This window comes from Nyctereutes procyonoides, unplaced genomic scaffold (assembly GCF_905146905.1).
Source record: "Nyctereutes procyonoides isolate TBG_1078 unplaced genomic scaffold, NYPRO_anot_genome, whole genome shotgun sequence".
NCBI classification, from domain to species: domain Eukaryota; kingdom Metazoa; phylum Chordata; class Mammalia; order Carnivora; family Canidae; genus Nyctereutes; species Nyctereutes procyonoides.
The window spans coordinates 21,534,052-21,547,139 of NW_026575036.1; the positions used below are offsets into that span (position 1 = coordinate 21,534,052).

Genomic DNA, 13,088 nt, shown 5'->3' on the forward strand with positions numbered 1-13,088 from the left:
CACTTGGTTTCTGACAAAGATGGAAAGGTAATTAAATGGAGAAAATATTGTCTTTTCAACAAATGGTATTTGGACAACTGGATGTCTACATGTAAAAACCATCAGATTTCACACAAAATTAATTCAAAATCAATCATATGTCTAGGTGTAAAACTATAAAACTATACAAATTTTTGAAGGAAATGAAAAAATCTTGGTAACTTAGAGTTAGTCAAAGAATTCTTCAATATGAAACTAAATACACAACCCATATAGGAAAAATAATAAATTTGATTTCATTAACATTTAAAATTTTTGCTGTGTGAAAGACACTTAAAAGAAAGATACAGTTCAGACTAGGAAAAATATTTGCAAATGCCATATGTAACAAAGGACTTGCATCTATGATATGTAAAGGACTCTTAAAACTGAACAGTAGGAAATGAACAATGGGCAAATGACTCGAACATACACTTCACCAAAGTGGATATGCAGATAACCAATAAACAGATGAAAGTTACTTAACATCTTTAACTATTAGTAAAATGAAAATTAAAACCACAGTGAAATTCCATAGGATATGGCGGGGGGGGGGGTGGTGGCAAAAAACTTGACATTACTAAGTGCTGATAGGGAAGCAAAGCAACTAGAACTTTAATTTTCACTAGTGGGAATACAAAATAGCATAGCTATTCTATAAATCAGTTTGGTATTTCTTATAAATTAAATATACACATACTATAGGACCCTATAATTCCATTCATAGGGTATTTATCTCAGAAAAATGAAAATATATCTTTACACAAACACCTGTACACAAATGTGCATATCAGCTCTATTCATAATCTTCCCAGACTGTAATCAACTCATATTCTTCCAATGGATGAATAGGACAACTGTATAGCATCGGTATGATGGGATAATATTCTTAGCAATAAAAAAGGAACAAATTACTCACACATGCAACAACACAGGTGAATCTCAAAGGCATTATGCTGAGTGAAGAAAGTCAATCTTAAAAGGTTATATACTATATGACTCCATTTATATAACATTTGTATGACATTCCAGAAAAGGCAAACCCGTAGCAACAGAAAAGAGATCAGTGTTTACCAGGAGTTAGGTCCAAGGGAGAAATTGACTTCAGGAAAGGAATGTGAAGGAACTGTCCTATACACTAATTATGATGGTGGTAAAATGAATCTGTCCATACGTTAAAACTGCATATTAAAAAAGGTAATTTTCTGTATGTTACAAATCTTTTAAATGTGAATGGGTATAACATTTATTTAAAGAATAAAATTTTCAATTCACTTGCAAACAAAACCCAACAACATGTTATATGCAAGAGCTACTTAACATGATTCATAAAGGCTAAAATTAAAAAGATAAGCAAAAAAAATATACCAGGAAAATTATCATAAAGAAAAGAAGGGCAGCAATCCTCAGGGACAAAGTAGAATTCATGTCTCAAATGAGGAAAACATGACCAATAAGTACTAGAAACCATAATCTACAATGAAGAAATAACACAAAAATATCATGAATTGAATAACACAGCAACTTTTATGAAGCAAAATGACAGGAGATGAAAGTAGACATTGATACATAGAGACCCTCAATAGGAAATTTTAATATACCACTTTTAGTAACAAGGCAGACCAAAGAGGCAAAAATAAAGAGAGAGATAATCTAAACAATATAATCAAAAAGGTAGACCTTATGGATATATATCAAAATCTATATCCTTGTAGTAAAAAAAAAAATACATGTTCAAAATATTTAACTGGCCCTGAATATTCAAAATAGATGCTGGCCATGATCTACTGACATTGGCTCAATGTGGTTATTTCTCTTGCTCTTATGTGATCAGTATTAATTACAAAAGAGCTGAAGATATACGCATTAGGTTTTATTGTCAAATTTTTGTGGCTTTTTGAAAAGTACCAAACATTTTACTTTACTTCACTTTTGATATACGTATTCTAAAGTCATCACACTCCTTAATTTCATCTTATATTGCAATGTGGCAAAGTTTATTTTCCCTAAAGAGTGCCATATGTATCCATTCTCTTTTTAGCATTCATGTCCCAGAGTGCCCTGTCATATGCAAACACAGAGGATGTGGTTTTGATGAATCCCAAACAAAATAACTTCTTTCTGTGACATCAAACATCTGGAGAGTATTCATGCAAATGTTGTATAACTTAACACAGAATCTGGTTTATATATTTGACAGAATATCTCTAGGAACACAGGACATTTTGTATTTTTGGTAACAGAAACCTCAGTCAGTTGAATAGAGAATGAATATAGATAGGCAAAGTTTCTATCGACAGCACATACCTAAAATATGCCCAATAACATCTAATTTTGGAAATAAAACTTTGCATTCCAGAAATGTCTGGAGAATTACATGAGGGAGTCATCTCACCTTGATGAGCAGAGAGGAATATTTTTATTACTGTACTGGTTCTGCCTCTGATTTTCTCAAGGTTCTTGGGCAGGTTATTAATATAGTTTGTTCTCTCAACTATAAAGAGAGAATCTTGAGATACTACAGGGGACAAAAAGAGGCTACGTTGAAATTGAATAAAAGGAGTTAGAAATTAATGGAAATAGCTATGTAATATAGCATTTGAAAACCTGATTGTGCTAACACCTCTTATTCAGGTTCCATGCTCATCAAGAAATATTCTGTTTATAATAATTAGCTTAACGTTAATTAAGAAAGTTAATTAGGAAAGTTAAATGAGATAAAAATTTTGATTCCACTTGACAGTTATACAATTTACTTGATATCAGCCCTCTTATGAATTTTGTTGATGTCTTATTGACCAGACCTCAGAGAGTCACATTCTGGGAAGTAGATCAATCATCTGATAGGTAAATATGAATGAAGTAGGAAAGGAGAAGAATGAACATAGATAAAGCTAACCAGCTTCAAAGAAATGAATGAGAGCATGAGCCTCCTCTACCAAGCTTTCTACCTTTAAAAATATAGCAAAAAGAGGAAACACTTCTAGCATGACAACTTGAGGAGTCCTGTGGCCTCACTCTCCAGCAAAACCATCATAAATTTTTTATAACTAATTTTATAAAAATTATGAAATATAACATCCGTTTAAGGTCTCTGAAAATTATCCTAAGGTTAAACAACGAATGGAAAAAATTAATTGACAAAAATCTGTATCTAGGTAAGGACAAACATCTGTGACATTTGAACCATGACTTGCCGTTTCCTCCTCCTACCTCAGCAAAAATGACAGTTTTACTCTTGATGGGAACATTAAGACTCTATGTTCTCAGCTGCTTGTTAGGATTAAGTTTTCTCCCTAGGAGTGGCAAACCACCAGCAATTCTCATCTGGCCCATCTCTGCACCACAGAGGCTCCATTATAGGCAAGAGTGGCCGAAGGTCTGAAGCTCCTGTCTATCACTCAGTTCCTACTCATAGAACAGAAGATCTACTCCAGGCACCCTAGGCTAAGAACACAAGGCTCAAATCACCCTCATTCAAAATTAATAGTAGGGCAGAGGTTCTATGCTGAGATGGGCAAGCCAAAAAGACCAGCAGCTACAGCTATTGCTCAGCATCCTGCTTAAAAAACTGGGATTGTTACTCTGAGAAGTTGTCCTATCCCCAGATCCACAGAATTGGTACAATGTTTCCTCCTTAGGAGAGAATCAAGATATAAGGACAAAAAGTTCCATAGCATTTTTTAAGAAGTATGAGGTTACTTGAGAGAGAACACGGGAGAATTTCAAGTCTAAAAATGCTACTGAAAACAAAACTTTCATGGTGTTCATCTAAGAGGAGGATGGTGATAGCTCAATGAGAGCAAGAAGCAAAATGGTAGATCAAATTGGAGTTTAAGAGAGAGAACCAAGCAAAGAGACAGCTAAGAATGCTCCTTTTGAGGTCTGACTTGATCTCAAAGACTGACCCATAATACCACCCTGGCCAAAGAGCTTAAGTTTAGTTGGATCAGACCATAGAGTAATTTACTCCTCCAGGATGTTACTGAAAGAATAGAGCAATCATCTAGCAATTAGTGGAGGCTAAGAGCCGAGTATGGTATCAGCAGATCAGACCAGTTTAAAAACTTAATGGGAGTCAAGAAAAAGACAGAGATCCCAGCTAAAAATACTATCATTCCAGGAGGATCAGAGTAACTATACATGTCCAAGGCTATGCCTTCCAAGGAATGACATCTATGACTATCCACTACAGGGAAAAGAGATGTCACTGTAATAGTCCATCCAAAAAGCTAAGAAATAAGTAAGGAAGCAAACAATGTCCTAAAATAGAGGAGAGATTAATGCCCACAGTCACTTAAATACATTACCTAAAATGCCCAGTTTTCAACAAAAAACTGAGATATGTGAAGAAATTGGAAAAGATGACTCATATTCAGGAGAGAAGGGCAATAGAAACTGCCTTTGAGAGGTTTCAGATGTCTGGCTGAGCAGATAAAGACTTCAAAGCAGCTATTATAAATATGTTCAAAGAGCTAAAGAAAACCATGTTTTAAAGAAAGGTATGATAACGTCTCATCAAATAGAGAATATCTATACAAAGACAGAAGTTACATTTAGAAAAAGAGCAAAAGGACAATTCTGGAGTTGAAATGTACAAAAACCAAAAATAAAAGCTTCACGAGAGGGGCTCAAACAGTAGATTGAAGCAGGCAGAAGAAAGAATTGAACAGATATCAACAGTGAATCTGAAGAAAGAAAAAAGAATTAAGAAAAATAAACAGAGCCTCAGAGATACAAGGGTACACCATTAAATGCACCAACATATGCATAATGGGAGTACCAGAAGGAATGGAGAAAGGAGAAGAAAATATGTTTGAATAAATAATGTCTGAAAAAATTTCAAATTTGATAAAATGCATTAACCTATATACATCCAAGAAGCTCAATAGATTCCAAGTTTGGTAGATACATAGAGATCTACATCTAAATATGTGATACTAAAGTTGATGAAAGTCAAAGACAAAGAAAATCTGAAAACCATCAGGAGATAAATGACCTCATACATAAGAACCCCAAAAAGATAAATAGCTGACTTCCATGTTTTTATGTAGAAGCCAGAATAGAGTGGGATGACATATTTAAAGTGCTGAAATATAAAAACTGTAAGTTGAAAATTTTATAACAAGCAAATCAATCTTTCAAGAATGAAGACATTTCCAGATAAACAAAACAGAGAGGATTTATCACTAGTAGACCTGTTTCATGAGACATGCTAAAGGAAGTTCTTCAAGCTGAAACGAAGTAATAATGCAAAACAACCAAAGAATCCTAGTAATGGTAATTGTGTAGTAACGGTAATTGTGCAAGCCACTGTAATTGCACATTTTTTTTCCTTTCTTCCCTTACTTATTTTAAAACAACTGTACAAACTAATAATATGATCATATCATTGACCTGTAATGTACAGAAAGTTAATATATTTGATAATAATGACAAAAATGAGGCAAGTGGAAGCAAAGCTGTTTGGGAATAAGGAAATGACACCAGTTAATAACTCAAACCCACAGGAAGAAAAGAAGAAAACTAGAAATGCTAAATATAAAGGCTCACATAAAAATCTCTGTGAATGTGTAATTCCTGTTATTACTTCTCTCATATTCTCTGAAAAACATAAATTTGTATAAAGTTATTATAAAAAGGTATTGCCAGTTTATTACATACGTAGATTGTATAACAAACATAACACCACAAAAGGGAAGAGCATATAAAGGAGTAATGTTTTTATATTTCACTGAAATTAGGTAGTATAAATCTGAAGTCGATACTGATGTGTATCATAAACTCTTAAATAGCAATTAAGAAAGAAATCTTAAAAATATGGTGAAAAAATTATTACGGAAATGAAAATGTTACATTCAAAACATTCAATTGATAAAAAAGAAAGCAGTAATGAAGGACTGGGGGAAAAAACAACATAAGACATATAGAAAACAATAAGTAAAATGGCAAATATAAATCCAGAAATATCAATATCATTAAACAATTCAAATCAAAGGCACAGATTCAATAAAGTGCTCTGTATAGGAGACACTCTTAAGATCCAAAGATATAAATAGTTTAAAAGTAAATGGGATAAAATTATATATCATGCACTATCTGTGAACTGAGGGGCCATTCTAATGCCAGATAAATTAGGCCTTTAAAACAAACAAAAATGCTACTTCAGATAAAGAAGAATATTTTATAATGATAAGAGTATCAATATACCAGGAAATTATGACAATTTATAATCATAATCATATACAAAAAGGCAAAGTAAACTAACAAAATACAAAGTAAATGAAACAATAAGATTAAAGTAAGAAATAGACAATTCAATAATAATAATTGCAAACTTTTAGTGAATAGAACAGCTAGGCAGAAGGTCCAGAAGGTAATGGAAAAGTTGAACCATACTTCAAACCAACTAGGCCTGACAAACATCTATAGAATATTTCACTGACAACAGAATACACATTCTTTCCAAGCACATATTGAACATTTTCCAGAATAGCCATATGCTATGTCATAAAACAAGACTCAATGCATTTAAGAGGTATTAAGAATATACAAAGTGTATTTTCTTTTCTTTTTTTTTTTACAAAGTGTATTTTCCAATCACAGTGGAAAAAACTCAGTAAGAGAAGGAAATTTGGGAAATTCACAAATATGTGGGCGTCAAACACTACACACTTAAAGAACCAATGAGTCATTGAAGACTTCACACATGATAATGGAAAATACTTTAAGATGAAAATGAACACACCACATACCAAAACTCACAGAATGCAGCAAAATAAACACATAAAGGGAAATTTAAATCTGGAAATGCTTATATTAAAAGAGAAAAAAGATATATCAAAAACCTAATTTTCCACCTTAAAACACTGGAAAAAGAGCAAATTAAAGCAAGCGGAAATAAAGAAATAATAAAGAAATAGTCTGAAAATTGATTAAGTAAATAAAAAATAGAGAAAATCAATAAAATCAAGTGTTGTTCTTTTTGTTCCTACAAACATATAACCTATCAAAACTAAGGCAGGAAGAAATAGTATATTTGAACAGCCCAATGACCAGCAATAAAGTGGAATTAATAATCAAAAAACTCCCCAAAAACAAAAGTCCAGGATCAAATAGCTTCACAGGTAAATTCTACCAAATATTTATTTATTTATTTATTTATTTATTTATTTATTTATTTATTATTTATTTACGATAGTCATACAGAGAGAGAGAGAGAGAGAGAGAGAGAGGCAGAGACACAGGCAGAGGGAGAAGCAGGCTCCATGCACCGGGAGCCCGACGTGGGATTCGATCCCGGGTCTCCAGGATCGCGCCCTGGGCCAAAGGCAGGCGCCAAACCGCTGCGCCACCCAGGGATCCCTCTACCAAATATTTAAAGAATTAATAAGTATTCTCCTCAAACTGTTCAAAAAAATACAAGAGAAAGGAAAGCTTCCAAGCTTATTCTATGATGGCAATATCATTCTGATACAAAAACCAGATAAAGACACCACAAAAAAAGAAGTATAGGCCAATATCTCTGATGAACATAGATGCAAAAATCCTCAACCAAACACTAGCACACTGAATCCAACAATACATTTAAAAAACCATTCACGATGACCAAGTAGGATTTATTCCTGGGATGTAATGGTGGTTCAATATCCATAAAACAAATACGATACATCACATCAACAAGAGAAAGGATAAAAACAATATGTTTATTTCAATAGATGCATAAAAGCATTTGACAAAGTACCACATCCATTCATGTTAAAAAAGAAAACTCTCTGCAAAGCAAGTATAGTGGGAACATTCTTGAATATAATAAAGACCTTACGTGAAAAATTCAAAGCCAATATCATACTTAACAGTGAAAAACTGAGAGCTTTCCCCCTAAAACCAGGAACAAGACAAGGATGTCCACTCTCACCACTTTTATTCAATATAGCACTGGAAGTCCTAGCCACAGCACTCAGATAACAAAAAGAAATAAGCATCCAAATTGATAAGGAAGTAAAACTCTCACTATTTACAGATGACATGAGATTGAATATAGAAATCCTAAATACTCCACCAAAAAGCTACTAGAACTGATAAATGGGTTCAACGTACAGAAACTTGTTACATTCCCACATACTAATAATGAAGCAGCAAAAAGTGAAATTAAGAAAAGAATCCTGGGGATCCCTGGGTGGCGCAGCAGTTTTGCGCCTGCCTTTGGCCCAGGGCGCGATCCTGGAGACCCGGGATCGAATCCCACGTCGGGCTCCCGGTGCATGGAGCCTGCTTCTCCCTCTGCCTGTGTCTCTGCCTCTCTCTCTCTCTCTCTGTGACTATCATAAATAAAATTAAAAAATTAAAAAAAAGAAAAGAATCCCAATTATAATTATACCAAAAAGAATTTAAAAATCTAGGAATGAACTAAACCAAAGAAGTAAAAGACGTATACTCTGAAAACTATAAAACATTGATGAAAGAAATTGAAGACGATACAAAAAATGGACAGATATTCCATGCTCAAGGACTGGGAGAAGAAATACTGTTAAAATGTCATACTACCAGAAACAATCCATAGATTGTTTTAAATCTACGGATTTAAACGGATTTTTAAATCTGTAGATTTAAAACAATTGCTATCCGGCAGCCCGGATGGTTCAGTGGTTTGGTGCTGCCTTTGGCCCATGGCCTGATCCTGGGGACCCGGGATCGAGTCCCACGTCGGGCTCCCTGCATGGAGCCTGCTTCTCCCTCTGCCTGTGTCTCTACCTCTCAGAGAGAAACCTCTCTGTGTCTCTCATGAATGAGTGAATAAAATCTTTTAAAAAAAATAAAACAATTGCTATCAAAACACCAACAGTATTTTTCACAGAACTAGAACAAACCTAAAATTTGTATGGAATCACAAAAGATTTTGAATAGCCAAGTGATCTTGAAAAAGAGTAACAAAACTGGAGGAATCACAATTCCGACTTCACATTGTATTATAAACTATAGCAATCAAAATAGTATGGTACTAACACAAAAATAGATGCATAGATCAATGGAATAGAATAGAAAACCCAGAAATAAACCCAAGATTATACATTGAATTAATTTTTGACAGAGGAGGAATGACTATGTAATGGGAAAAAGACGGTCTTTTCAACAACTGGTGTTGGGGAAACTGGACAGCTACATGCAAAAGAATGAAGATGGGCCACTTTCTTGTACCATACACAAAAATAAACTCAAAATGGATTAAATACCTAAATGTGAGACCTGAAACCATAAAAATTCTGGAAGAGAACCTAGGCAGTATTTTCTCTGACACTGGCCATAGCAACATTTTTCTAGATATGTCTCCTGAGGCAAGAGAAACAAAAGCTAACAAACTATTGGGACTACATCAAAACAAAAAGCTTCCGCACAGCAAAGGAAACAATCAACAAAGCTAAAAGGAAACCTACTGAATGGGAGAAGGTATTTGCAAATGACATATCCAATAAAGGATTAGTATCCAAAATATATAAAGAACTTATATAACTCAACACCAAAAACCCCCAAAAATCCAACTACAAAATGGGCAGAAGACATGAACAGATGTTTCTCCAAAGAAAACATACATGTGAAAAGATGTTCATCATCATTCATCACCAGGGAAATGCAAATCAAAACCACAATGACATATCACCTCATATCTGTCAGAATGGCTAAAATCCACACAAGAAACAAGTGTTGGTGAAGATGTGGAGAAAAAGGAATCCTCATACATTGTTGTTGAAAAAGCAAACTGGCACAACCACTGTGGAAAACAGTATGGAGTTTCCTCAAAAAATTAAAAATAGAACTACCATATGATCCAGTAATTGCACTACCCCTGAAATACAAAAACACTAATTCGAAGTGATATGTGCACCCTTATGTTTGTTGCAGCATTATTTACAATAGTCAAGTTACGGAAGCAGCCCAAACATTCATCAACAGATGAATAAAGAGGAGGTGGTGTATTAAATAAATATATATATATATATATATATATATATATATATATATATATATATATAAACCCAGTCACAAATAAGAATGAAATCTTCTCATTTGCAACAACATGGCTAGATCCAGAGAGTATAATGCTCAGTGAAACAAGTCATAAAGACACATGCATATAATTTCACTCATATGTGGAATTTAAGAAACAAAACAAAGGAAAAAAGAGACAAACAGAAAAAAAGGCTTTTAACTACAGAGAACTAACTGATGGTTACCAGAGGGGAGGAGGGTGAAATGGGTGAAATAGGGGAGTAGGATTAAAAATGCATTTATCATGATGAGCACTGAGTAATGTGATCATTGGATCACTGTATTTATACAGCTGCAGTTTAAAACTGTATATCAACTATACTGGAATTAAAATTTGATAAAAAGAAAAAAAAAGAATTAATTATTCACAAATTGTTCCAAAAAAGTAGAAGAGGAGGGAATACTTCCTAATTCACTTTACAAGGCTAGTATTTCCCTAATATCAAAACCAGATAAGGACCTCAAAAGAAAATTATTAGGCCAGTATCTCTTATGAAAATAGATGAGAAATTCTCAACAAATCAAATCAAATCTAGCAACATATAAAAAGAATTACACTCCATGGCCAAATGGGATTTCTCCCAGGAATGCAAGGTTGTTTCAACATAACGATAGTCAACCAGTGTGATACACCACGACACTGCAAGAATAGACAACAACCATAGGATCACCTCAGTACGTGGAGAAGAAGCATTTCAAAATTGACACTGTTTCATGATAAACCCATTTAAATTAGGAATAGAAGAGCACTTTCTCAACTTGACTGAAGGTATCTACAACACATTCACAGCTAACACACTTAATGATGGACTGAATGCTTTTCTCATAAAATCAGGAATAAGACAAGTATGTCTACTCTCATCACTTTTACTTAACACTGCTATGGAAGTTTTAGACAGGGTAAGGAGGCAAGATAAAAAATAAATAGTATCCATATTGCCAAGGAAGAAGTAAAACTATGTTTATTTGTAGATGACATCACTGTGTATATAGAAAATCCCAAAGAATTCAATAAAAAAACTATTATAACTAAGAAATGAGTTCAGCGGGGTTGCAGGATAAAAGACCAATTTATAAAAACCATAGGTAAAAATTAGTGATTTATTTGGGCCCCAGATCTGGGGGCTCTTTTTAGTAGACAAGTCTCTCTTGTCAGAAGCCTTCTTTATCTTGAGCTGGAATCCTCTCCTCTATTAATGCCTCTTGGGATAACACACTGATCTCATTCCTCTTTCATGGAGCTCTTTAAATATTTAAAGATAGTTACCATAACTTCCCATTCTTTCCCTAGCTACCTTCATTTTCCTTATGTGACATGATTTAAACCCTCCTTTTTTCCCCTGGGTTTTGCCTCCTATCTCTAGATATATTAATAATTTACCCTTTTCAGAAATTTAAAATCTTTAGAGGTCAATATTGTGTTTGGGTATTTCATGATTACATGGAATGGTTTAGAAATTAACTCCATAATCTACATGAGTCATACTGAATTCATGGTGGTTGGATAAAATACCTAGGTCTTTTTCATATGACATCACTGGATTTTATTTGCATTTCTGGACCTAAAATTTATAAATTTATTCCAGTTAAGTTTTTCTTATTAATTTGAGCCCATACTTCTAATGCGTTTGCTCTCCTTTACATGTCCTTCTATAGTATAGAAAATGTCCTCTCTTTTCAATATGAGCATACTTTCTCTGTCATATGATGAAAACAGTGACTCGGACATTCCAAGAAGAGAATGCTCTGGCAAATCAGTAGCTATTTCTCTTTATCATATCAGTATTATAATTATTACTTTTTGTACATGATTTTTTCAGTTAGTTACAAATCTACCTAACAATGCCATATTACTCTGGCTTACGTTTCTCCATTTTATTATAACACTGTTATTCACATAGACTACAAAATCTCTTGTTAAAAATGAGATGGTAAATTTCTTCTAGAAAGCTTACTCTATACTGGAAATCACAGAGGTGGCATAAAGGGTGTATGAAAAGAACTCTGGAAATAAAAAATAAAACAAGAATAAAGTCATGGAAATTTACTATTTCACAAATAAAAGAAAATTACTCTGGGATTGGTACAGACCCAGACAGCTAATATAACCAATGTTAGCAGCAGTATAGGAAGGTCACATGCTTGTGATCCATTCCTTCACTTTAGGTATATCCATTCATTTCCATTGGTTGAAAAGGTTAAAAATGAAATGTATGATGAAAGGAGAAATAGGTTCTTAACAATTCGAAATCCTTGTTATTATACACCTTTCAAACAAACCTAAAATTGGCAACAATATTTATCCTCCAAAATTTATCTCTAATCTTTGAAATAAAATTCATATAGGAAATTTACGTTTCTCTATTTACTTAGGTTTCTTGCAATATTCTGGTCAAGAAAACTAAGAGAAACAGTATCCATTTATTTTTTTCATAGTGAGGGAAAAATAAACAAATATGAAATACCTGTGGGCATCTGGCAGCACTATAGCAATCTCCAGCTGTGGCAAATGGCACTGCTTTTCCAAATATTGTCTGGGCAAAAAGAAGATCTGTGGCTAAAAAAATAAATGAAACTTTTCAGCATTGAGGCATTGTATATTTTTCAAACTTCACTGCAAAACATACAGTCTTCATATTATATTCTTAAATATATTTATATAATTAGTTCAAAATTTTAAGCAAATGTGCTATGCAATTATAGTATACCGCACATGTCAGATTTTCAATAAAAATTTTAATATAAAAATGTTCATCTCAAAAATTGCCCTAAAAATGGCAGATACTTGTGTAATTAATCCAGAAGTTGTTTTTTTTTTTTAAACTCAAAATGGATGAAAGATCTAAATGTGCAACAAGATTCCATCAAAATCCTGGAGGAAAACACAGGCAACACCCTTTTGAACTTGGCCACAGCAACTTCTTGCAAGATATATCTATGAAGCAAGGTAAAAGAAAAGCAAAAATGAACTATTGGGACTTAATCAAGATAAAAAGCTTCTGCACAGGGTAGCCCTGGAGCGC

General features: G+C 33.5%; 1 protein-coding gene across 1 annotated transcript in view; it reads right to left on the reverse strand.

Annotated features, from left to right (window-relative positions):
- Positions 1–13,088, reverse strand: part of ADAMTS20 (ADAM metallopeptidase with thrombospondin type 1 motif 20) — a 163,910-nt gene that overhangs the window by 8,765 nt on the left and 142,057 nt on the right. The window contains exon 37 of the mRNA XM_055318796.1: positions 12,531–12,622. Coding sequence (XP_055174771.1) covers positions 12,531–12,622 — 92 coding nt within the window. The remainder of the gene's footprint in view (positions 1–12,530; positions 12,623–13,088) is intronic.